At 41.7% G+C, this 25,223-nt stretch overlaps 1 protein-coding gene and 1 pseudogene across 1 annotated transcript in view; both read left to right on the top strand.

The window, feature by feature from the left end:
• Positions 1-7,120: 7,120 nt before the first annotated feature.
• The window catches only part of LOC144503771 (serine/threonine-protein kinase 17B-like), a 32,498-nt gene continuing 14,395 nt past the window's right edge, over positions 7,121-25,223 (top strand). The window contains exons 1-4 of the mRNA XM_078228620.1: positions 7,121-7,557; positions 14,819-15,031; positions 16,231-16,375; positions 21,249-21,375. Of these exons, the coding sequence (XP_078084746.1) occupies positions 7,427-7,557; positions 14,819-15,031; positions 16,231-16,375; positions 21,249-21,375 (616 nt within the window). The 5' untranslated portion in view covers positions 7,121-7,426. The remainder of the gene's footprint in view (positions 7,558-14,818; positions 15,032-16,230; positions 16,376-21,248; positions 21,376-25,223) is intronic.
• On the top strand, positions 9,351-11,131 carry LOC144503960 (large ribosomal subunit protein eL31 pseudogene; annotated as a pseudogene).

Below are 25,223 nucleotides of genomic sequence, written 5' to 3'. Positions count from 1 at the left end.
ATTCTGTAACTTGATTTTTGTGTCTCTGTGCCCTGTTTGAGAGCACATTTCCACTCCATCTGACGAAGGAGCAGCGCTCCGAAAGCTAATGGTGTTTGCTACCAAATAAATCTGTTGGACTTTAACCTGGTGTTGTTAAAATTCTTACATTATTGCATCTCTCCAGGATCTGTTTCCCTATCTGCTCCTCCACCTCCCTGTTACTGTTGGGCGGCCTATAGAAAACTCCCAGCAAAGTGATCGACCCCTTCCCACTCCGAACTTCCACCCACAGAGATTCTGTGGACAATCCCTCCACAGCATACACCTTCTCTACAGCTGTGACACTATCCCTGATCAGCAGTGCCACTCCACCCCCTCTCTTGCCTCCCTCCCTGTCCTTCCTGAAACATCTGAATCCCGGCACCTGGGGTATCAAGTCCTGTCCCTGAGACATCCAAGTCTCCGTAATGGCCACCACATCACACTTCCAGGCATCGATCCACGCTCTGAGCTCATCCCCTTTATTCACTATACTCCTGGCATTAAAGTAAAAGCCACACAAGCTTTCGAGGCTCTGAGCCCCTTCTTCAGGTGAGTGGGAATTCTGTTCACAACCCCTTGCCTTCAAACAACCGCACAACCTCAAACAGACCATTGTCCGCAGCAAACTACCCAGCCTTCAGGAGAACAGTGACCAAGACACCACACAACCCTGCCACAGCAACCTCTGCAAGACGTGCCGGATCATCGACACAGATGCCATCATCTCACGTGAGAACACCATCCACCAGGTACACGGTACATACTCTTGCAACTCGGCCAACGTTGTCTACCTGATACGCTGCAAGAAAGGATGTCCCGAGGCATGGTACATTGGGGAAACTATGCAGACGCTGCGACAACGGATGAATGAACACCGCTCGACAATCACCAGGCAAGACTGTTCTCTTCCTGTTGGGGAGCACTTCAGCGGTCACGGGCATTCGGCCTCTGATATTCGGGTAAGCGTTCTCCAAGGCGGCCTTCGCGACACACGACAGCGCAGAGTCGCGGAGCAGAAACTGATAGCCAGGTTCCGCACACACAAGGACGGCCTCAACCGGGATATTGGGTTTATGTCACACTATTTCACATAAATATTTCTGCTTTTTTCCTCCTGAGTCTTTATCATGCGATCCTAGAATCAGAATTTATGTCACACTATTTGTAACTCCCACAGTTGCGTGGACCTGCAGAGTTTCACTGGCTGTCTTGTCTGGAGACAATACACATCTTTTTAGCCTGTCTTGATGCTCTCTCCACTCCCATTGTTTTGTTTCTTAAAGACTGGATTAGTTGTAAGTATTCGCATTCCAACCATTATTCATGTAAATTGAGTCTGTGTCTTATAAGTTCTGTTTGTGAACAGAATTCCCACTCACCTGAAGAAGGGGCTCAGAGCCTCGAAAGCTTGTGTGGCTTTTGCTACCAAATAAACCTGTTGGACTTTAACCTGGTGTTGTTAAACTTCTTACTGTGTTTACCCCAGTCCAACGCCGGCATCTCCACATCATTAAAGTAAACACAACTCAATCCTTTGTTCGTTAGGTAGCTAAAGGGATCAAGGGATATGGACAGAAAGCAGGAGTGGGGTACTGAAAGTGCATGATCAACCATGATCCTATTGAATGGTGATGCAGGCTCAAAGGGCCAAATGGCCTACTCCTGCACCTATTTTCTATGTTTCTATAATGGTGGTGAAAATGAAAAATACTAACTTTTTGATTAAAACCTAAAGTTAAGTTTTGAAAAAGGATAAGGTGCCCATAATGAAGAAATTATGGGCAGAAATATTCAACCTCTATGTTTTACCCCTTGGAAAAATTTACTCTTTGCTGATTTATTATTTTATTTAAAATCTTTTTGCTCATAAGTTAACATAAATTACATGTACATACCATAACAACGTACTTTAGTACAGAGTGATGGGGTTCAGAGATTTATTTTGCTGTGAAGAGGGAAATGGTGAGAAGAGGATGGCCACTTTCTACACAGGATCAGGGAAAAAGACTGGATAGTAATCAGTAAATTTCACTGTGGGCCACTATATAGCAGCTGGTTGAAAAGTACCATGGTCTGGGAAATGGTTGCCTTTCCAGCCAATCAATCAAAAAAAGACTTACATTTGTATAGGTCTTCTCATGTCCACAAATGCAACTGCAGTCCCTAGAGAAAAGAGGAATAGAAAAAAAGGTTAAATATAAATTTGAGAACTTCTAATTTTTTTGTTTCTATTTTTGTTTATTTTCGTAAGAAAGCTCTCTCAGTAAATTTAATGCATGCTGAACAGTATTCAGTTCCACTCACAGCTCTTCAGATAATGAAGCAGCCAGTCCCCAAACGCAGCATTCATGCTTGGGATGATAAATGGAAAGTGACATTTGTGGCGTACAAGTCCCGGACAACGACCAACTCCAACAATAGAGAAGCTAACCATTTCTCCTTGACATTCAATAGCATTAGCATCAATGAAATATCTACCATCAAATCCTGCAGATCAACACTGACCAGAACCTTAGCTGGATCAGCCACCTAAATACTATGGCTAATACAGCAGGAGACAAAGGCTGGACATTCATCTGTGAGTAACTCATCGACTGACTCCACCATCTACAAGGCGCAAGTCAGCAGTGAGATTAAGTCCACCTGCCTAATGAGTGCAGTCTCAACAACACTCAAGAAATTCAACACCATCCAGGACAAAGCAGTCCACCTCTCTGGCACCCCATCCACCTACTTAAATATTCATTCCCTCCACTACCACCACACAGTGGCAGCAGATACACCAAGATACACTGCAGCGACTCACCAAGACTCCTTCAACAGCAGCTTCCATACACAGTCTCTACCACTTAGATGGAACAGTAGAAGCATTGTGTACCATCTTATCCCACTGTGGGAGCTTTGACTTATGTCCCCACCAGCCCTATCTGGGCTCATCTTGTCTATGAGACCTGCCTCCTGCTCCCTCAACTTTATTCTCAGCTTCCCCTACTTACCTCCATATTAGCCAATATTGTTAAGGGTTCTATATCTTCAGGCATTTTCCCTCTCTTATTTAAAGGGACAAAAAGCAGAAAATAAATGTAAATGGTTGTTTTGCAGACTGGAATTCTACAATGGTGTTCGGTTCGGGTCAGTATTCGGCCACTGCTCTTTTTGAGGTGTATCGGTAATTAAGTAATAACATGGACTTGTGTTTGGAGGGGAAGACATAGAGTGGATGTAATAAAATGGTTTCCCTTAGTGAATTTTAGAACCATGGAACATAGATTCAAGATAAGTGGCAGTAGGTGTAGAGGACATGAGGAAGAACTTTTTTATGCAGAGGGTGGTCGGTGTTTGGAATTGGTGGTGGAGGCAGAGACCCTCAGCTCTTCTAAACAGTACATGGATCTGCACCTTAAGTGCTGTAAGCTATAGGGCTATGGGCTAGGTGCAGGAAGGTGGGATTAGAAAGGACACAAAGTACAAAGAACAGTACAGCACAGGAAACAGGTCCTCCAAGCCTGTGACGCTCCTTGGTCCAACTAGACCAATCGTTTGTATCCCTCCATTCCCAGTCTGCTCATGTGACGATCCAGATAAGTCTTAAACAATGTTAGCGTGTCTGCCTCCACCACCCTACTTGGCAGCGCATTCCAGGCCCCCACCACCCTCTGTGTAAAAAACATCCCTCTAATATCTGAGTTATACTTCGCCCCTCTCACCTTGAGCCCGGGACCCCTCGTGATCGTCACTTCTGATCTGGGAAAAAGCTTCCCACTGTTCACCCTATCTATCCCCTTCATAATCTTGTACACCTCTATTAGATCTCCCCTCATTCTCCGTCTTTCCAGGGAGAACAACCCCAGTTTACCCAATCTCTCCTCATAGCTAAGACCCTCCATACCAGGCAACATCCTGGTAAACCTTCTCTGCTCTCCCTCTAACGCCTGGACACCTGGGTGTCCTTGGGCTGGCATGGAGAAGATGGGTCGAATGGGCCTTCTTCTGTGCTGTAATTTTTCCATGGTTCTATAATTTCAAGATTGGTTGATGATACGAAATTTGTAAAAAAAACAATGAGGAGAATAGTAACATGCTTTGGGAGGAGATGGACAGACTGGTAACCTGGCATACACATAGCCGATTAAATTTAATGCAGAGAAATCTGAAGTGACACATTTAGTGGGAAAAATATGGAGAGGCAATATAACCTGTAAAGCAAAATTTTAAAAGATTCAGGAGCAGAGAGGCCTGAGAGTGTAAGTACAGAAATCCTACAAGATGCCAGACCAAGTGGAGAAGGCTGTGAGAAAAGCAGATGGGATCCTTGGCTTTCTTAAAGTTATACCAATGTTTATAAAGTTAAGCTTTAGCTGATGTATGTGTTCAATTCTGGATGTCTCATTTGTAATGATTCAATGATATTTTCCCCTTCTGGCAAAGTAAATTTATTCAGTCACAGTCATTGCTAGTCTTAGTCCTCGACATGGAGTGATTTTCAATTATTATAAGAACTTAGTCAGAAAGAAAAAGCTTCAGACTCGGTTCTAAAATAAAATATCCGCCATCCCAGGATTAGTTACATTAAACAAAGATATCTCAGAATAAAATATACTTAGTACGTATATTATAGTAGAAATAACTTCTCAAGTTAACCACTCTCAGTACATAGAATTCCTCATGAGGAAATCTTATCAAAGACCTCTACATCTGCTTGGTCAGAGAGGGCAAGATCTGACCTTGATGCTTACCTAGAGGCCAAATTTATAGAAAATCTCTTACTTCAGGAATAAGTTCATCATTGATATTTGTTATCACTTTTCTTAGGAATGTTTTGTCTTTAGACTTTCTTAAGGATCAAATAATGTGTATGTGGTCGTTTCCCATCTTGTAACAAGCAGTGTCAAGGCTTAGGCTCACAGAAAGTTGTCTGAAGGTTTGCTCCATTACTTTTACTTCTTTCTGCATTTTATGTATAATGTTGGCTCTCCATTCTTGGCAAAAATTCAAATTTTTCATTAGTTAGGCTAAATTTTTAACAACTTTAGAAAGGTTGTCAAAGTCTTGGAAGGGAATGCAGTATAGGTTTATTAGAAATATTAATGAGGGACTGCAGTAATGTGGAGAGGCTTGAGAAACTTGGGCTTTTCTCCTGAGAGCAGAGAAGGTTAAGGGAAGATTTGATGGAAGTGTTCAAAATTATGTAGGGTTCAGTTAGCTCATTTGGCTAGATCACTGGAGTGTTATACAGAATAGCACCAATGGCTTGGGTTCAATCACTGTAGTAACTGTGGTTACTACATATAAGGATGCAGTTCATGGAGTGCTGCATCCTTATATTGCCCCCTGCTTGATGTGGAATGGTGTCCTCAACTATAAAACTATTTGCCCTCTCCCTAATAGAGATGCCTTTTGTCCTTTATGAATATGGCTAATTACCTTACCAAAGCTCAAAAAACAGGAATGGTTTCGATACAGTAAATAAGAAACTTTCCTGTGACAGGTGTCCTCGTAAATAATTTATGGTGCTAGGCAAAAGAACCAAAAAAGAGTCATGAGGTACAATTAGGGTGGATTTTATAATGGTTGGAGGGCCTTAAAATGTGAAAGGAAGATGAATGGATACTGTCCATCACCTTCCTTCTACTATGCCATTTTGTCAGTGGTGAGGAAGAGGTCTTGTGTTGTGGAAAAGTTCTTGTCATGCAATGGGAGTATCCCTAACTCCGGACCAGAAGTTCCATAGTCAAATCTCATTCCAGGATTTGTTGGCCATGGAAAGATGCTCATGTTGTGGCTCAATGGGCTGATAATCAGCTGGGAATCCTTGCACTACTTCCCCAAAGAGGAAAAATGTGTGTCTGAAAATGTGCTTATAAAAAAAAGGTGCCGGACAAGATGGCGAGGGCTCTCCTGCCCAGAGCCCACATTAGTCAATTAAGAGGTTGATTCAGGACCTCTTCCTGTTCACACTCACTTAGTTAGTGGGGGCTGGCCTCCGAGGCATAGGGAGACTGCTAAGCCTTCATGATCTCCTAGTGGGCTCCATGCCACCTTTTTGAACACTCTTTCGCTCATGTAGGGTTTCCCTAGAGGCAACAGTCACCCTTACACAACAATACCTGACCTCCCCACCACCCCGTCAATAGCACCTGCCTGACTGACTCAGCACCCCCAGACCCCACTTACCTGGTTGTTAGTGCAAACATCCATCCCCAATCTCTCCTCCTCCACCAATCCTCAGCCCTTATGTGGTTTTCCTCACCTACCGGCCCTCTGGTTACCAGGCAACCCCCCTAGAGTGAACCCCAATAGCGTCCAGCCAGCCTTGACAAATTGCGGCCGCAGTGCTCCTCATTTTTGGGCTCATCGGTGAGACCCCACCACCACTAAATTCAGCCACTTTGCACAGCAAGTTGTTGCAATCTGGAATGCAGTGTTTGAGAGGGTGATGGAAGCAGATTCAGTTGCAACATTCAAAGAAAAAATCGGGGAGAGCAAAAAAGGTAAATGGGAAAAGAGCAAGGGGATAGAATTAGTAGTTCCACCAAAGAACTGGCATGAGCCCAATATCGCCTTCTGTACTGTATTATATGATCAATTCGAATCGATAATTTCATGAAGTTGACTGTTAAGTGTAATAAATCTTCTCATCTAAATTCTGGAAAATGTAAAATCCATAGCTTGCTATCCGCCCTCACCTCGCCCCGTACTAAGTTTGAACTTGTACACAACAGTAATCCCCCTCGATTCCCCTGCATTCCCGGACTTGAACAAACAGCAGTAGTTTTCTTGAAAGCGGTAGTTTAAACAAGTCTATTTTTAAACACTGACGTTCTCGTCTGTCTATTGGCCTGCCTGGCGCGCTGGGAAAATTTAAAAAGTTTGAACGATAGCGCGCGCGCGCTGTAGCAACTGTTAACCGCCTTGCCTCAGGAGCTCGCGCACGCTCCCCGTCGCCCCAGAAGCGCACGCGCACCCCCCATCGCCCCAGGAGCTCGCGCGCACCCCCCCGGTCGCCCCAGGAGCGCGCACGCGCAACCCCACGCGCGCCCTCCATCGCCCCAGGAGGAGAACATTTGCGCGCACGCACCACCTTCGTCCTTACGTCGCTCTCCAGAAGGAGAGAGCGTGCGCTGTTGTTTCCCCTCGCGCCCTTCTTCCAGTCAGTGGGCAGCAGCCAGCAGCGCACGGGCTGTTGCAGAGTAACTGCCTATTGAGCAAGGGAAGGAAGTTGTCAGTATAATGGTTGTGCTGTCCCTTTTCGGAAGAAGCGCGATCCTTTAGGAATCCGTGTGTGTGAAGGCAGTGGAGAGGGTGCCGCACTTTCGTGTGTCCTCATTTCGAGTTGTGAAGCAGCAGGTTGTCCGGTGGGTGGAAGTTTAGAGCGGACACGGTGTGGGAGGAGGAGAAAAAAATGTGCGAGAGCCGTTGCCGGAGGATGGCGGACAGGGGCAAGCAGCAAGTGTTACTCGCACACACCCGGACCCCTTTCATGACAGACTCCTTCTCAAACAACTACACCTTGGCACCAAAGGAACTGGGCAGGCGAGTATAACATTTAAAAACACACACACACGCACATAAACTCGTGAGTTTGCGATTCTTTTTGTGCAATTCCTTCACTTGTGTCGTTGATTGAACTTCGGGTTGAAGTTTACCGAGAGGGGACTGTGTGTCAGCCGAGTTTCCTACCATTTTGTGACTTTTTAGTCCAAATTAGTTGCCTTCGATCTCTACACTCTTCACTTATATTCACTAAATGATCTACTTGTTGAGCGCTTTTAACGTATTAAAACGTCCCAAGCCAATTCACAGGAACATAGAATCATGGAATCCCTACGGTGCATTCGGCCCATTAAATCTGCACGACTCTCAGGCCGTCCCTCCACCCTATCCCTATAACTCTACATTTACCATGGCTAATTCACCCAACCTATACATCTTTGGACACTGGGCCAATTTAGTATAGCCAAGCTACCTAACCCGCACATCTTTTGGACACTTTAAAACAAAGTATGACAGCGATTCACATGAGGTATTAGGTCAGATGTTATAAGCTTGGTCAAAGAGCTAGGTTTAAAGGAATGTCTTTAAGAAGGAAACCACGGTGGAGAGTTTTAGGGAGGGTATTCCAGAATTTAGAGCCTAGGCAACTGAAGGAACAGCCTCTAATATTGAAGCAATTAAAAGTGGGGATGCTCGAGAAGCTGTAATTAATGATTGCAAATGTGTTGGAGAGTCGTGGGACTGGAAGCGATCTTGGAGATGGGGAGAGACAAGACCATTGAGGTATTTGAAAACAGGATGGGAAATTTAAAATTAAGATATTGTTTGACTGGGACCACTGCAGATCAGACAGCACAGAAGTGATAGGTGAATGGGCATGTTAAGACAAGGGCAGCAGAGTTTGGATAACATCAAGATTACAGGATAGAATGTGCAAGACCAGCCAGATGTTAAAGGCATGAATGAAAATTTCAGTAGCCACTGAGCTGAGGCAGGGCAAAACCATAAGACATAGGAACAGAAGTAGACCATTTGGCCAATTGAGTCTGCTCTGCCATTCTGAGATCAGGACTGATCCGAAATGATAATCCTCATCCCCACTTTCCTGCCTTATCTCCATAACCTTTGATTCCTTTACTAATTAAAACCTGACTAACTCAGCCTTGTAAGAAGTTTAACAACACCAGGCTAAAGTCCAACAGGTTTATTTGGTAGCAAAAGCCACACAAGCTTTCGGAGCTTCAGGCCCCTTCTTCAGGTGAGTGGGAATTCTGTTCACAAACAGGGCATATAAAGACACAGACTCAATTTACATGAATAATGGTTGGAATGTGAATACTTACAGCTAATCAAGTTATTAGCTGTAAGTATTCGCATTCCAACCATTATTCATGTAAATTGAGTCTGTGTCTTTATATGCCCTGTTTGTGAACAGAATTCCCACTCACCTGAAGAAGGGGCTTGGAGCTCCGAAAGCTTGTGGCTTTTGCTACCAAATAAACCTGTTGGACTTTAACCTGGTGTTGTTAAACTTCTTACTGTGTTTACCCCAGTCCAACGCCGGCATCTCCACATCATAACTCAGCCTTGAACATACCTAATGACCCAGCCTCCACAACTCTCTGCAGTAAAGAATTCCACAGATTCACTACCCTCAGAGAGAATAAATTCTTCCTTATCTACCACCTCTGTAACATTGTTTGGTTTTATTAGTGATTATGTGAACATGCAGTCAGAAACTCATCTCGGGGTCAAGTATGATACCAAGATTGTGAACCGTAGACTGGTTTAGTATGAGATTGGTGCTTGGGAGAGGGATGAAGTCTGGGACTATGGAACAGAGTTTGGAGCAGGTGCCAAAGAAAATGGCTTCAGGCTTCTCACTTAAATTGGAAAAAAATTCTGCTGATCCAGTACGGGTGTCAGGTAAGCAATCTGATCATTTAGCAACCGTAGTGGGGTCGAGGGTGGTGAAGCAGAGCTGGTTCTCATCAGCATACATGTAAAAACTAACACACTGCCGTCGCACAATGTCACCGATGCGTGACATGTAGCTGAGAAATAGGAGGCCAGGGAGAGATCCTAGTGGGACACCACAGCTAATGGTCTGGAGCAGCAGTGTAACATGAAAACTTGAAAACTTTGGTAGTTTACTCACCTGCTTTCCTTGCAGAATAAAGGTACTCAGGTCAGATTCTTCAGTGTTGCATGTGGGTCAGTTTGTAGCTGAGATTTTCACTTGCGTTATGGATTCAAGTACCACTTGAAAGTCTTGGAATCTAGGGTGACACCCCTGTGCGGTACTGAGGGACTGCTATGCAATCTTTCAGGTGAGACATCTGTCCTCAGATGGACACACAGGATCGTATGGCACTCTTTGAAAGAAAATCAGGGCGCCTTGCCAATGTTTGTCCTTCAATCAACATCATTGAGACAAATTGGGCGGCACGTAGCACTGCTGCCTCACAGCGCCAGGGACCCAGGATCGATTCCGGCCTTGGTCATTGTCTGTGTGGAGTTCGCACTTTCTCCCCATGTCTACATGGGTTTCCTCCCACATCCAAAGATGTATGGGTCAGGTTGATTGGCCATGTTAAAATTGACCCTAGTGTCAGGGGGATTGGCAGTGTAAATGTGTGGTATTACGGGAATAGGGCCTGGGTGGGATTGTGGTTGGTACAGACTTGATAGGCCAAATGGCTTCTTTCTGTACTGTAGGGATTCTATGATTATCTGGTTGTTATTACATTACCGTCAATGGTGGTTTGCTATGTCAAAATTGGCTACGTTTCCCTGATAAGATGGCTCTTGCTAAGAAAGATGGAGAGAAAAAAAGAGCTGTTCCACCATTAGTGAGGTGGTTATGAGGAATATACAATAAATGTGCACAACCACATCCATGGTGTGGATTTTAAAAGACATACTCCCCATGCCATTAAGATCTGTAATTTTGCAGTGAAGGAGATGGGTACTTTAGATGCCTGCATTGATACACTTCTGAACAAAAGCTGTTCCTATTGCACTCTGTGTGCATTTATCCAATGAGGATAAGGATGGGATGAAGACTCTCCTAACAATTCTACATATATTATGTTCCTGTCACATCCTACAAAGGTCTGCAGACAATTGGCTTTGAAGAAAACTAAATTGTAAATGTTTTAAAAATAAACTGCAAATTGGCTACTGCGTGACACACTGGCCTACATTCTCGAGCCGCTAGAACACCACTGGAGAGAAAGACCTATTTCTCCTAGCAGGTCCCAAACAGCAGTTTCCAGAGAGAGGAGGAGGAACCCCTTGCTTCTTTCAGAACCTGGCAGTAACTGCTTGCTTTTCCCTGTAAGCATAGCTCATGACTGTCAATCAATCTAATTAAAACCCTACTCTGAAACCACGGCAGAAAAGCCAAATAAACAAAAATGCATTAACTCTGTTTAGACAAGCACACCATTAGCTACGATCAGCCATTATCCTGCATTCTCAACATTTGAGCTGCTTGCTTTCCAGACAAATCGGCACCATGTAAAACAGCTGAGTTTTAAACAAATCTCTTACAAGAAACATGATAAAAATACAATTCTTAAAGACACAGTACCATCACACATAATGTGAAACTAAATGGGACCACCACTTAGTCTTTTGAAAATTGAGCCCCACCATCCATAAGTAGCTCGAAATAAACCTGCTGGTTTAGAGTGTGAATGCAGAGTCTTGGTGTAGCTTTCATCCTTCACATTTTCTCAGGTTTAAATAATGGGTCGATTTTAGTTTGGGTAGGGGCTCCAAAAGAGCTGTGCTGCATATATTCCCACTTTTCCACCCAGATCCTGCCTGTTACTCTGTGGGTTTTCTCCGGGTGCTCCGGTTTCCTCCCACAGTCCAAAGATGTGCGGGTTAGGTTGATTGGCCAGGTTAAAAATTGCCCCTTAGAGTCCTGGGATGTGTAGGTTAGAGGGATTAGCGGGTAAATATGTGGGGGTAGGGCCTGGGTGGGATTGTGGTCGGTGCAGACCCGATGGGCCGAATGGCCTCCTTCTGCACTGTAGGGTTTCTATGATTTCTATGTTACTATTTATTTCCTGGCATCTTCTGCTGGTGAACCTAGAGTCCACCTAAATTAGGTGGAACCTCATTATTGCATGCAAATCAAGTCCCAAGTAAGTAGAACATGAATATGTTTTAGAGGGACAAGATAGTTGTGAATCTCATCAGTTGTTGAGTATATTCAACAAAGAGGTTGATAGATTGTTGGTTACAAGGGAAGTAACATGAGGATAGTGTGGGAAGGTGGTGTTGACGAAGAAGATGAGCCATGATCTTATTGAAAGCAAAGCAGGCTTGAAGTGCTTACTCCAGCTCCTATTTCTTATGTTCTTATACAGGGATACTGTGTGGCATTACCTGTAATTATTTTACATTTTTACCAATGTATGTCTATGTTGGGTATAAATGGAAAAAATTAAATTGGCATTGTGTAAGTTTGAACTAGTGAACTTAAATGTGGGAACTGAGCCATTCAGTTTTCAGCATTTGAGGGCTAGTGTAGTAGGAAGTGGACATACATATCAGGCTTTGACAAAGGGTCACCTGGACTCGAAACATCAGCTCTATTCTCTCCTTACAGATGCATCTGTAAGGACCTGCTGAGATTTTCCAGCATTTTCTCTTTTGGTTTCAGATTCTAGCATCCGCAGTAATTTATTATATTTATCAGGCTTTTGTATTTCGGATTGAATCTGAACAGCTACTGTGTCTTTGTATACTTTTGGAGATTGGTTTGCTACAAGTTTGCTAAGTTTTTAAACTGCTGCTACTGTAATGTAGGGCTTAGAATTTTGTGGCAGAATCCTTGATGAGGAGAATACTTACATTTATGTAGTGTTCCTCAAGTCATGGCTGAGAGTGCCTTGCAAAAGGAGAGATTGATATGGTGAAGAAATTTGAGAAGAGGATGCTGAATGTGTGGACAGAGATAGATTTTTAAAGGTGCTTTTGAAGGTGGGTAGTAAGTTAATATGGTTTTGGCAAATTCTGCAGGGTCTGGATGTAATATATGAAATAATGGATTCTGGAGTAATTTGAAAATCAGGATGAGAATCTTGATATTGGCTTATAAATTCTGGTGAAGTGGAGTGAATCAGATTGCCACTTTGCTTGTAAATACTGTGGGGTGGCACGGTAGCACCGTGGTTAGCACTGCTGCTTCACAACGCGAAGGACCCGGGTTCGATTCCCGGCTTGGGTCGTCACTGTCTGTGTGGAATTTGCACATTCTCCCCATGCTTGTGTGGGTTTCCTCTGGATGCTCCAGTTTCCTCCCACATTCTGAAAGACATACTGCTTAGGTGCATTGACCCAAACAGGTGCTGGACTTGACGACTAGGGGAATTTCACAGTAACTTCATTGCGGTGTTAATGTAAGCCTTACTTGTGACTAATAAATAAACTTTAACTTGACTTTAACTAACCTTGAAATCCAGGTCAGTTTGGGCTGGTGGGGAGGGGTGTGGTGGCCTCAGTGTTACAGTTACCCAGAAACTGCAAGTAGTTTTAATTCTCCTAACTTTGCCTGGGTGACTATTCATTCCTGTATCACAGTTGGAAACATCTGAAACTTGTGATTTAAATGGCATTTTCAGAGGGTTCCCAATTGACCAAAGGAAGTTTGAACTTCCTGGGCAATTGCCAAAAATCCTTAGCTGGGAACCTAGTTACATTGTCCTGGAGTTTCGAAGTTAGGGCTGTTGCAGTGGAGAACCAGGGAAGGGATGAACACAGTGGGATAGGGGATTTGAATAAGTACTTTTGCAATAAAGATTCTAATCTCACCACCTATATTTTGTGGCTCTCTGTCAATTTACCCTAATCCTCAGCACCTTTAGTCTTGTTTCTCCATTCCTTTGATGTATATAAGTTCTGTACAGTTTTGATTTTTTTAAAAAGCATATTTTTGACAAGCTTTTCATTTTTTGTTTTGCTGGTGCATTTGCTTGGAATAATGGGGCGGCACAGTAGCACAGTGGTTAGCACTGCTGCTTCACAGCTCCAGCGTCCCGGGTTCGATTCCCGGCTCGGGTCACTGTCTGTGTGGAGTTTTCACATTCTCCCCGTGTCTGCGTGGGTTTCCTCCGGGTGCTCCGGTTTCCTCCCACAGTCCAAAGATGTGCGGGTTAGGTTGATTGGCCAGGTTAAAAATTGCCCCTTAGAGTCCTGGGATGCGTAGGTTAGAGGGATTAGCGGGTAAATATGTGGGGTGGGATTGTGGTCGGTGCAGACTCGATGGGCCGAATGGCCTCCTTCTGCACTGTAGGGTTTCTATGATTTCTATGAATGATCTTGGCTGAGTTTCCTTCAACATGAGTGAGCAACAATATTTGGGTTAAAGAATTGGAAGTTTAAGAACCAAAATATCAATATTGTTTCCATTATCCACTCACTACACTACTGGTATTGAGCAGAAGTGTTGTCTAGCTTTTGACACTCATCACAATAACATCTCGCACTCTCACCTCCATCTTTACTGTGGTCCCCATTTGAACGATTATGCTCTTACTCCAGTCCAGCCGTTCCCTGTGATCCCTCAGGCTATGGCATGAGAGGTAACATGATGTGGAGATGCTGGCGTTGGACTGGGGTAAGCACAGTAAGACGTCTCACAACACCAGGTTAAAGTCCAACAGGTTTATTTGGTAGCACAAGTTTTCGGAATGTCACCCTTCTTCAGGTGAGTCAACCTGAAGAAGGAGTGACACTCTGAAAGCTTGTGCTACCAAATAAACCTGTTGGACTTTAACCTGGTGTTATGAGGCTTCTTAATATGAGAGATAATAAGCAGGTCTTGTTTAATTTTGGTTCCCCTTGTTACTGTTGTACCATTTCTTAATTTTTGTTTTTAAGATAAGACGAGAGTAAAGCAAGTGAATGACTAAAATCTTAATCTTCCTTCTAAGAAAAAAATTTAAATCAACAAGTAGCTCCGTCTGATAGCCTGGCTGAGATCAAGAAGTCTGTATGCTAGTTTTCTTTCTGCCACTTTATGCTGCAGTTTGTTCGTGTACTTTTGCAGGTTTGCATATGCAATCTTCCATGCACATAATCTTTCTTGTGGTTCATATTTTAACAGTTTTGCTTTTGTTCCAAGAGTTGCCCACATGTTTAATATTTACTGGGTATACCTGTTGCGGTTGAAAAGCTTCAAAAGTACACTGATTTATAAACAAGAATTTGAAAGCTCAATGCTGAAGATTGAGATAAATCGCATGTTTAAGGTTCATTGTGCTAATCTTTTTATCCATTGCAGAGGCAAATTCGCCGTTGTTAAAAAATGTATAGAAAAGGCTACTGGGAAAGAATATGCAGCTAAGTTTCTGAAGAAGAGGCGTCGAGGTCTCGATTGTAAAGCTGATATTATACATGAAATTGCTGTACTTGAGGTGACAAAGTCAAATCCACGTGTGGTAGACCTGTATGAGGTGTATGAAACAACAAATGAAATTATCCTCGTATTAGAATAGTAAGTGTTGTGTACCTCTGTTGCTGAAACACAATACAATGTTAGAGCTAACATAGCTGTACAGTTGTTGAAGTTAGCTTTGCCACTGGAATGTTGATGGCATATACATCAAATAAACCATTGCATTATGTGCATAAAATTAACCATTATATTTAAATATTTATTGTCCTATGTTCCACTATCTTTCTCTCTTTAAAATGACTTTTTTTTTCTCTAATTCATTAATTTCCTAGCATAGTAATTTTTATGTCAATTTTCTCCCCTCAATTCAAAAATGCCAACTGCTTTTTAGGATGCAGTTTCATTTAGGCTGGTCATGTATGTTCATTTTGAAAAGATGTTTGATAAAATGTCACATACGGGACATGTTAGCAAGATTGAAACCCATAGGGGTAAAGCAGCAGTGGAAACATGGATACAAAATTGGCTGTGAAGAAGTAAATAGTGATGATTGTTTTAAGACCGGATGGAGGTGCTGATATTAGGGCCACTTCTCCTTTTGATACGTATATTCATGTCCTGAACTTGAATACAGGGTACATAATTTCCAAGTTTGTAGACGGCAAAGCTTGAAAATGTAGTATTGAGGAGAATTGTACCAGATTTTTGAAATGAACAGACACATAACGGATTAAACTTAATACAGAAAAGTATGATGAGATGCATTGTGAAGGAATAATGAGGGAGAGATGTAGATAATTATAAATATTGTCAAAAATCAGGCAAATATAAAAATGCACGGAGGAACAGAGAGACATGGGGATTTACATACAAAATTCTTTTGAAGGTATCTGGCTAAGTTGTTCCAATATGGGATTGGAATTCTTGACTTTGTAAAAATAGGCATATGCAAAGGCAAGAAAGGTATGCTAAACTTTTATAAATTGCTGGTTGGACCTCCTTAGAGACTGTGCCCATTTCTGGGCACCACATTTAAGAAGGGAAGTGAAGGTCTAATGAAGACGCAGAGCAGATGTATCAGAATAGTACTATGGATGAGGAGCTTTAGTTCTATGGAGAAACCTGAGAAACTGGGATTGTTTTCTTTGAAACCAGAGAATGTTTAGGGATGTAATAAAGGAGATCAAAATTGAGGGTTCTGATGGTATAAACAAGAATAATGTTTCTATTAATGAGAGGATTATCCTCCAGAGGACATTGATTAATTTAGTTTTTCATACTTAAACTTCCTTTCCCAGTGCTGCTGGAGGAGAAGTCTTTAATCTCTGTGTAGCTGACCGCGATGAAGCTCCCTCAGAAAAGGATGTGATCAGACTTCTTCGACAGACTCTTGAAGGAGTAGTTTTCCTACACCAAAATAATATTGTACATCTAGATTTAAAGGTAGGTTTTATTTGGTGCAAAATGTTTTGAGGAAGTGGTTTACGAATGAGGCATTGACATTGTTTTCAAAATAAAAGTTTTAAATGTTTTTAGATTTTTGAAGGTGGATATCTCTTTGTTTACCTTTTTCTATAAAAAACTTGTTTAGAAAAGTGTAGATTTTATCTGGAATTGGAGTTACAGCTTTGTATATTTTAATGGATCTTGGTTATGTGATGTTTTAAAAATTTCTTCAATGAGTAGATTTAGAAGTGACAAAACAATCCTACCTGATCACCAGTTGCAGAGTGCGTAGTTCCAACCCCATCCATCCTGAGCTCACTAATAATATTTCAATTTCCATTTAAATATTATAAGGGTGTAAGGCTGATCTCAATGGATATCCGGACATGGTAAGATTGTGAAAGGCGAGAAACCAGGCGCGAACCCGATTTTCTACCTCTCTCGCAATCGTACCGGCTTGCCCCTCCCTGCCCTGCCCATTGATCAGCAGGGCAAGCCGGTAAGATCGCCCACCCCCAATCTTTTCAAGGATACATGATTTGTCTGTACCATCACAGGAGACCAACAAGGATTCTTTAACCCCAAAATTAACAAAAATACAAAAGGAAAATGCCACAACATTAGTTCTAAAGGGGGCTTTGTTATACCCATCACCTCTGTACCAAACTGCTTACCCTCCACCCTGCTGTGGCACTACTCATCCGTAATTAATGCAGAGGATACCAGAAAATGCATCTCTCTGTTGTAAATGCCAGGATTACAATAACAAAAAAAAAATATTGCACAGCCTGATACCATACAACCACCTGAGCACGCTCCCCAGTTGAATGAAGGAGACCCATTATCAGTCTATAAGCAAAGGAAATATCTCTATATTACAAACACTAACCCCAGGAATTTGAATTTGACATGGGGCCAGAAGCAGGGTGGGCAAGACACCCTTGCTCATTCGGTCCTCTGCTCCCACACAGAAAGATCAAGATTGAATGTAAATGACAACGGGCTTTAAACTAAGGTCTCCTTTGTTTCATCACTAGAACATACCAGTGGATGATTCCATTATAAATAAATGGATATGCCTGACTTTCAAAGAATAACAGGATAACAAGTGACATACACTACAGTGTTCATATTTCTAACGCCCATGCCAGGATAAAAGACAACATCACAAAATTGGGATTTTAATCACAAGAGGAGTAGTTCAGCTTTAATGATGAACTGCAGGATAATATCACCATCCAAGGAGCTTAAAAGGCCAAAGCCTTGACAGGGCTGTTGAGCAACATTAAAGATCTGTCCATAGTTTCCGTTGTGTTGTCGCCCAGCAATTCCGGCACACACAAACCTAGGCAGGTGGCGATGTCTCATTGTGTCCAGCTGCCTCCAGCCTTTCTTAATGGACGCTGAAGTGAAGACAATGCAAGACCAGCAATCGGTATTTAACTGATCCCAGCTCCTGAAGACTGGCTGCAGTATGCCTCTGAATTTGATACGCCCTGCCTCCAAATCAAGATTATGAAAGCATAGTAGTCAGTTCTCATTCAGCCAGGAATTGACCCTCAGCTCCCCTCGGGAGATCGGGTGCACAGATGTTTCTTCTACGTCCCCATCTCCCCAAAGTAAGCAGGATGTCTGGCATACCATGTAATAGGATTTCCAAGGACTAAAGGTGAGCCTCCACTGAGGAAACTGCCCTCTCAACTGACAGGATTCTTTCCTCTGTTTCATCCGTTATCTTTCGGATATTTTGCAGTTCATCAATGTGATCACCAATGATTTGTGCCAGGAAGCTGAGACCGTTATCTACAACTTTACTCCCAGTGGCAGTCATCATCTTGATACCTACAACATCGCCGGAGTGCGAGTCTGCCCAACAGCTAAACCAACACTGAACAAGGCCCCATCCCACTAACTCCAACCACCTTAACAAAATGTGGAATGTTTTGGCTTTGCTCAGCTGCCCATCACCCAAACTTAACCAGGATATTCCAGGAATATTGCACGGAATATATACTTCAGAATTAGATAATTATGGGTTGTGGATCAGGATAAATAAAAATATCCCAACAAAACAAATTTGATTAAATTTAAAATGCACATTACAGCCATAGTTTTTTTTTATAGAGAAGGTGGGTTTGAGTACATTTTATTATGGACTGAAACAGTAATTTCAGTAATGAGTATTTTATGTGCTCTCGAAGACTTTTGTGTGTGGTATACAGCAGGAGCATACTGTCCACCTAGACTGTTGGGAACAATTGAAGCAATTGTAATGGCGGAAAAATGGAAGAAATCTTGTCTATATAAACATAGCTTATTAGGACTTGGTAATCTCTGATTTGAAATCCATTCAGTTTTTTTGTGCTGAGCGAACAAGATTAATCAACAATGAGTGCTTCTCCAATACTGACTTTAACTTTCTCTACATGCTTTTCCTTCACTGTAACCACTGGAAGGGAAAGGGGCCTCAATGTAATTTTTAAAATTAGCTTGGATGGAACTATTAACAATATATCATCCACCAAAATAGTTGCCACCTATTGACATTGAATATTTTCAAGAATAGAGCATTTATTCTTATTTGTGGGACATGGGCATTGCTGGCTGGCCAGTATTTATTGCCCATCCCTACTTGCCCTTGTTCAGAGGGCAGTTGAGAGTCAACCACATTGCTGTGGCTCTGGAGTCACATGTAGGCCAGACCAGATAAAGATGGCAGATTTCACATTCGTGAACCAGATGGGTTTCTTTTTTAACAATCGACAATGGTTATTGTGCATAACATTCTGGCTTCTGGCTAAAATGTCTTTACGACAGCTAGGAACAACTGATGCCTTCTTGAAGATTGGCACTAATGTGGCTTCATAAGAACATGGTAGGCCCCATTGAAGTGAATTCAGGAAATTGGCTGGGGGGGCTGATATTGGCAGTTTATTTTAGTTTAGGTCAGGATGATTCAGGGTAGGAGTTCACTTGGTTTGGGACAGGAAACTATGTCTATAGTAAACTCCTTTCCGATTGCTGACTAATTTGTAAGGCATGCTATTAATAATTTCTCTGTTTAATATTGGTTTGATTACATAGATGTTAGATGCAGAATAACTACTAGTTTATGCACAGTAAACAATCTTTGCCCAATTATAATGCATAATTGGTGAGACATTTTGGAACAACTCAAAATTTATAACGTGGTTGTTCACTAAGCTGCTGTGGGTGAGTAATACAAATCGCTGCTACAAGTTACACATGAATCATTTTTAGGTAAAACACATCTGGAACAGAATGGATTACTATGCCCTGCATTGCAGAAAGTTTCAATGTACTTTTAATCTATACTGGATTGTTTGAAGTTTTGTAGCAAGCCAGTTTTTTTTTGCTGCCGTTCTTTAGCATTTATGCATCATCATAAGAAATTCATATTGCTCTAATTTTAAATGCAATTCAGGAAAACTTGCCAGTATTTGTTTGAATGTATTTTCAGTCAGCAGCCAGTCGATCTAATAGGTGCAAAAGACAGTAACCCTCAACTTGATGGTTATGTTTTTTTTCTCTCTTGTGACATAATGATTGATCTCTAATCACTCTTCCTGCGAGTGTTGAAATCCATAATGCTCATGATTGAAAATTGTGGAAGTTTATATCGGCTTGATTTTTTAAACTTTGTTTGGAATGGAGGGAGAAAAGAGGTCGGTATTTATTTAAATCATTCCTCAAGTAGCCAGAACTTGCCTTGATATTTTGAAGTAGTAATAGAACTTTGAGATTTAAGTTATGTAGTAGATTAATGTCATGTGTCCAAAATAATTTGAAATTGTTCAAGTTTGAATGTTTTGAAGTTTAGCACATGATTACTAGCAGTGCTAGTAAGTTCAAGCCCAATTTTCTGAAGACTGGCCTAAAATACTACTTTGTGGTAAGGGGAGGAAATCAAAAGACAAAAAAATCTTGCATGGAATTTATTTTCAGTTTCTTTGTCCAAATTTGCAGTAAGCTAACCTTCAGTTCCTCATTATTAAAATGGACAACATGTCTGTTGCAAATGGCACTGTTGGTTCTCTTTTCACTTCTGTTTGTTTGTCTAGGGCACAAATTCTTTATTTTGCCATTTTTAAATGTTTCTCTTTTGGGCCTCACCAGTTAAGTGCAAATGATGATTGGCAGCTGACTTCCCAAGCCTTAGGCTATGTAGCTCATTAATCATCGAAATGCTTTGAATGTGACCTAGTGATACTAAGGCCGTTTCTGACAGTGTTAAACTTGGCTCGTATAAATTTTATTACTGTATATACTTGAATAATGATTGACCTTGTGTAAAAAGCCAACGTCTTGCTTTTAGCCAAAAAATCCAAACTCTTTGTACTTGGCACTTACTGTTGAAATCAAACTCCCCTGGTTCAAAAATTGATAAAATCATAGAACACCATTGAAGATGGCTGTTAAGTTCCTTGTGTCTGCACGTGTCAGCGCATGATTCTTTTGGCTGTTTTTGCACTACTTCTGGGATAGAGTTGGCAGACACAGTCCCCGGATAACTGCCACAGCAAGACGATGAGAGAGGATGGATTTCAACCTCTCTAAACTATTGCTCATGTAAAAGTTGGAACCTCCCATTTCCCCATTACTTTTTGACGGAAAATGTAATGATAGAAATTTAACTCTTACATGAGTATATTTGGCATAGGGAATTTCACTGAGATTCCACGTATACATTGTGAACATACCAACTTTGTACAGTGTGTGTAAACCGTTTTATAAATTGGGTTGGTGATACCAGTGCAGATCCATAATAAATTGAAACATCCAAAGTTACTTTTGCTAACATTTTGTTTGCTGACTTTTTGCATTTATTCTGGTGTGGTTTCCTTTTTAGCCACAGAATATTTTATTAACCAACTCCTCACCATTGGGCGATATAAAGATAGTTGATTTTGGCTTGTCCAGGCGAGTTGACAATGTTGGCGAATTAAGAGAAATCACTGGGACGCCAGAGTACGTTGGTAAGAATAATTTTACACAAGTTCCATAAGTGTTCCTTAAGTATTTTTGTTAAGATGTCCCACTTGCATGCTCCTAATGGAAAACTATACCTTCAATAAGTGTAAATGGCCAATTTGCTGCTGCACTATTATAGCCCAATCCAATCCATGCTCCCAATTCAGTGTACTTAGTTTTGGATTTTTCTATTAGTAAGCCAGCATGGACATAATGGCTGCGATTCTCCCATCCTGCTGCGCTAATAAAGCAATAAGGGTGCCATTACACTACTGGATGTAATCTATAGGCTATCAATTAGTGAGCATGACATATAGAAACAGATTTGCGTGGAAACTAGACAGGTACGGGAACAATAGAGTAATGATAATGGGGTGCTTCAATTATTCTAATATGGCTTGAAATTACAGTGCAAAAGGCTGAGGGAGAAGAGTTTCTACAATGTGTTCAGGAGAAGGTTTTGTCCCTGCAAAGTTCAGGTCCAACACAGAATGAGGCATTGCTGTATCTGGTTCTGGGAATGAGATGGGTCAAGTGGATCAAATGATATTGGGGGAACATTTAGTGATCATAGCAAATTTAAGCCTTATACTGTGGAGAAGGACAGTAAACAATTTAGGGTAAAAGTGTTTCATTGGAAGCTGGTCAATTTCGTTTGGTTGAGAATGTAAATCCCATGTAAATTGGAATCATAGATTGACAGGCAAAACTGTAACGGAACAATAGACGGGCCTTAATGAGGAAATGGTCCAGGTGCAATAACCAAAGCCATAGTTTCCTTGATGATGAAAGAGGGAGTGGAGGATAAAGGAGGCAGTTCAAGATCCGGGGTCTCTGGAATACTAGTCCAGTCACAGTACCACTCTCCTCTGCCTCCCCAGGCAAGTGGAGAGTACTTCATCACACTCCTCACTTGTGCCTTGTAGATGGTGAGCAGGCTTTGGGGAATCAGAAGGTGAGTCACCTGTCACAAAATTTCCCACCCTCTTACCAGCTCTTGCAACCACAGTATTTATATGGCTAGTCCAGTTTAATTTCTGGTCAAAGAAGACATTTGATACATTTCAAAAGAGATGTATTCCATTGAGAAAGAAAGACAGTATGAGAAGGATGAACCACCCATGGCTAACTTCAGGACGCTGAGGATAGTATCAAATTGAAAGAAAAGACACAATGTTGTGAAGATTACTGGTAGGGCAGATTAGGACAATTTTAGAAACCAGCAGAGGAGCAACTAAAGATTAATAGAGGGCAGAAATTAGACACAGTAAATTAAGAAGAAATATAAAACAGACGAAGATTCTACAAGTATTTAAAAAGGAAGAGAGCAGCTGCTCTGACAAAGAGTCATTCAGACTCAAAACATTAGCTCTATTCTCTCTCCACAGATGCTATCAGACCTGCTGAGATTTTCTAGCATTTTCTGTTTTTGTCGTGAAGAGAGTAGCTAAAGTGAGCATTGGCCCATTCGAGAATGAGTCTCAGGAATTAATAATGGGAAATCATGAAATGGCAGAGACTTTAAACAAGTATTTTGTATCTCAGTCGAAGGCAATAAAAGAGCCCAGAAATCAAGGGGCCGAGCAAAGGAACTTAAAACAATCATGATAACTAGAGGAAAAAGTTCGAGCAAAGTAATGAACGAAAGGCTATCAAGTCCCCTGAAAGAAGTGGTTGCAGAATTAGTGAATGCACTGGTTATGATCTTCCAAAAGTCCCGAGATTCTGGAAAGGTCCTAGCAGATTGGAAAAACTGAAAACATTGTATTTTGATCCAAGAAAAGGGGGAGACTGAAAACAGGAAACTGTAGGACAGTTAGCCTAAGATCTATAATTGGGAAACTGCTGGAATCCATTAATCAAGGAAGCAGCAGCATAACATTTAGAAAAGCCATAATACAAATTATGCAGAGGCAACATAGTTTGGGAAAGAGAAATCATGTTTGACAAATTTATTAGAGTTATTTGAGGATATAACAAGCAGCATGGATAAAGAAGAACTGATAGATGTAGTATATTTGGATTTCCAAAAGATCTTTGAGGTGCCATTTGAAAGGTCACTGGACAAGAGGAGGACTTGTCGTATTGGGGTAATATGTTAGCGTGGATAGAAGATTGGTGAACTAACATGAAACGTGTCTGGAAAAATGACACTCTCGGGTTATTAAACTGTAATGCATGGAACGCAACAGAGATCAGTGCTGTGGCCTCCACTATTTAGAATCAATATTAATGACTTGGTTGAAGGAACAGACTGTATTGTCGCCAGATTTGCTAGCAATACAGACATGGTAGGAAAGCAAGTTATGAGGGGGATGCAAAGTGTCTGCAAAGGGATATAGACTGAGTGGACAAAAATTTGGCAGATGGAGTCTAACGTGGAAAATGTGAGGTTGCGCACCTTGGCAAGAAGAATAAAAGAACAGAATATTATTTAAATGGACAGAGACTGCAGAGTGCAGCGGTGCAAAGGGATCTGGGTGTCCTCGTCCACAAATCACAAAAGGTTAGCATGCAAGTATAGTAATAGTTGACCCTGACTCTACATGTATGCACCCACACCAGCAAGTTGTGTGATGGGTAGGTGTCTTGCTACATCCTGGCCCATGCTGTGAGCAAGGGGTGGCAGGGGGGAGGAGATGGAATGTTCACCTTTATTGCAAGGGGAATGGAGTATCACAGTAAAAAAAAGTCTGGGCACAATTGTACAGATGATGGGTGAAGTTGTACTTTTGTGGATATACTAGCATTGGAGGTAGTTCAGAGAAGTTCACTTAGTCGAAAGGGTTGTCTTATAAGGAAAGATTGAGCAGGTTAAGACTAAACTCAACAAAGGTTTAGAAGAATGAGGTGATCTTACTGAAACTCATACAATTCTGAGGGGGCCTGATTGGGAAGATGCTGAGGAGACATTTTTCTCATAAGCGAATCTAGAACTGATAAGTGTTTAAAAATAACATGTCTCTTAAGATGGAGTTGCTTCTCTAAGCCACTAACCTCTTTGAACGTTCTACCCCAGTAGCTTGGTCATTGAATATATTCAAAGCTGAATCGACAAATGGGGGAGGGTTATGGGGAGCAGACAGAAAAGTGGAGTTATGCCACAGTGAGATCAGCCATGGTCTTGCTCTATGGCAGAGCATGCTCAAGGGGCCAGATAGCCAACTGCTGCTCCTATTTCTTATGTTATGTACATTTATGACTTGGGTATGCATGACACAATTTCAAAATTTGCAGATGGCACAAAACTTGGAAGTATTATGAACTGTGAGGAGGATGGTGATAGACTTCAAGATAAGAATGGCCTACCCTTGCTCCTAATGCATACATTCGTATATTCAAGAGAATATAGACAGGTTGATGGAATGGGTGAACACGTGACAGATGAAATTTAATGCAGAGATTTTGGTCAAAAGAATGAGAGGCAATAAAAAATAAAGGGTACAATTCTAGAAGTGGCATGGGAATAGAGACCTGGGGGCAATTGTGTACCAATCATTGAAGTTGACAGGGCAGGTTGAGAAAGTGGTTAAAAAAGCATATATAGGATAAACATAGGCACGGAGTACAAAAGCAAGGAAATTATGAACACCTTTATGGAACACGCTCTCAGCCTCAAATGGTATATTCTGCAGTTTAGGAAAGATGTGAAGGCTTTAGAGAGGATGCAGAAAGGATTTACAAGAATGGTTCCAGGGATGAGGGAACTTCTGTTATATGGATGAATTGGAGAAGCTGGGGTATTTTCAATAAGGAAGGTTGAGAGGTGATTTGATAGATGTGCTCAAAATCATAAAGGATCTAGATGGATTAGGATGAGAGAGATTTTCCCTTTGGCAGAAAGGTTACAAGC

This window comes from Mustelus asterias, chromosome 14, assembly GCF_964213995.1.
Source record: "Mustelus asterias chromosome 14, sMusAst1.hap1.1, whole genome shotgun sequence".
Taxonomy (NCBI): domain Eukaryota; kingdom Metazoa; phylum Chordata; class Chondrichthyes; order Carcharhiniformes; family Triakidae; genus Mustelus; species Mustelus asterias.
This window is presented reverse-complemented; position numbering and strand designations above follow the sequence as displayed.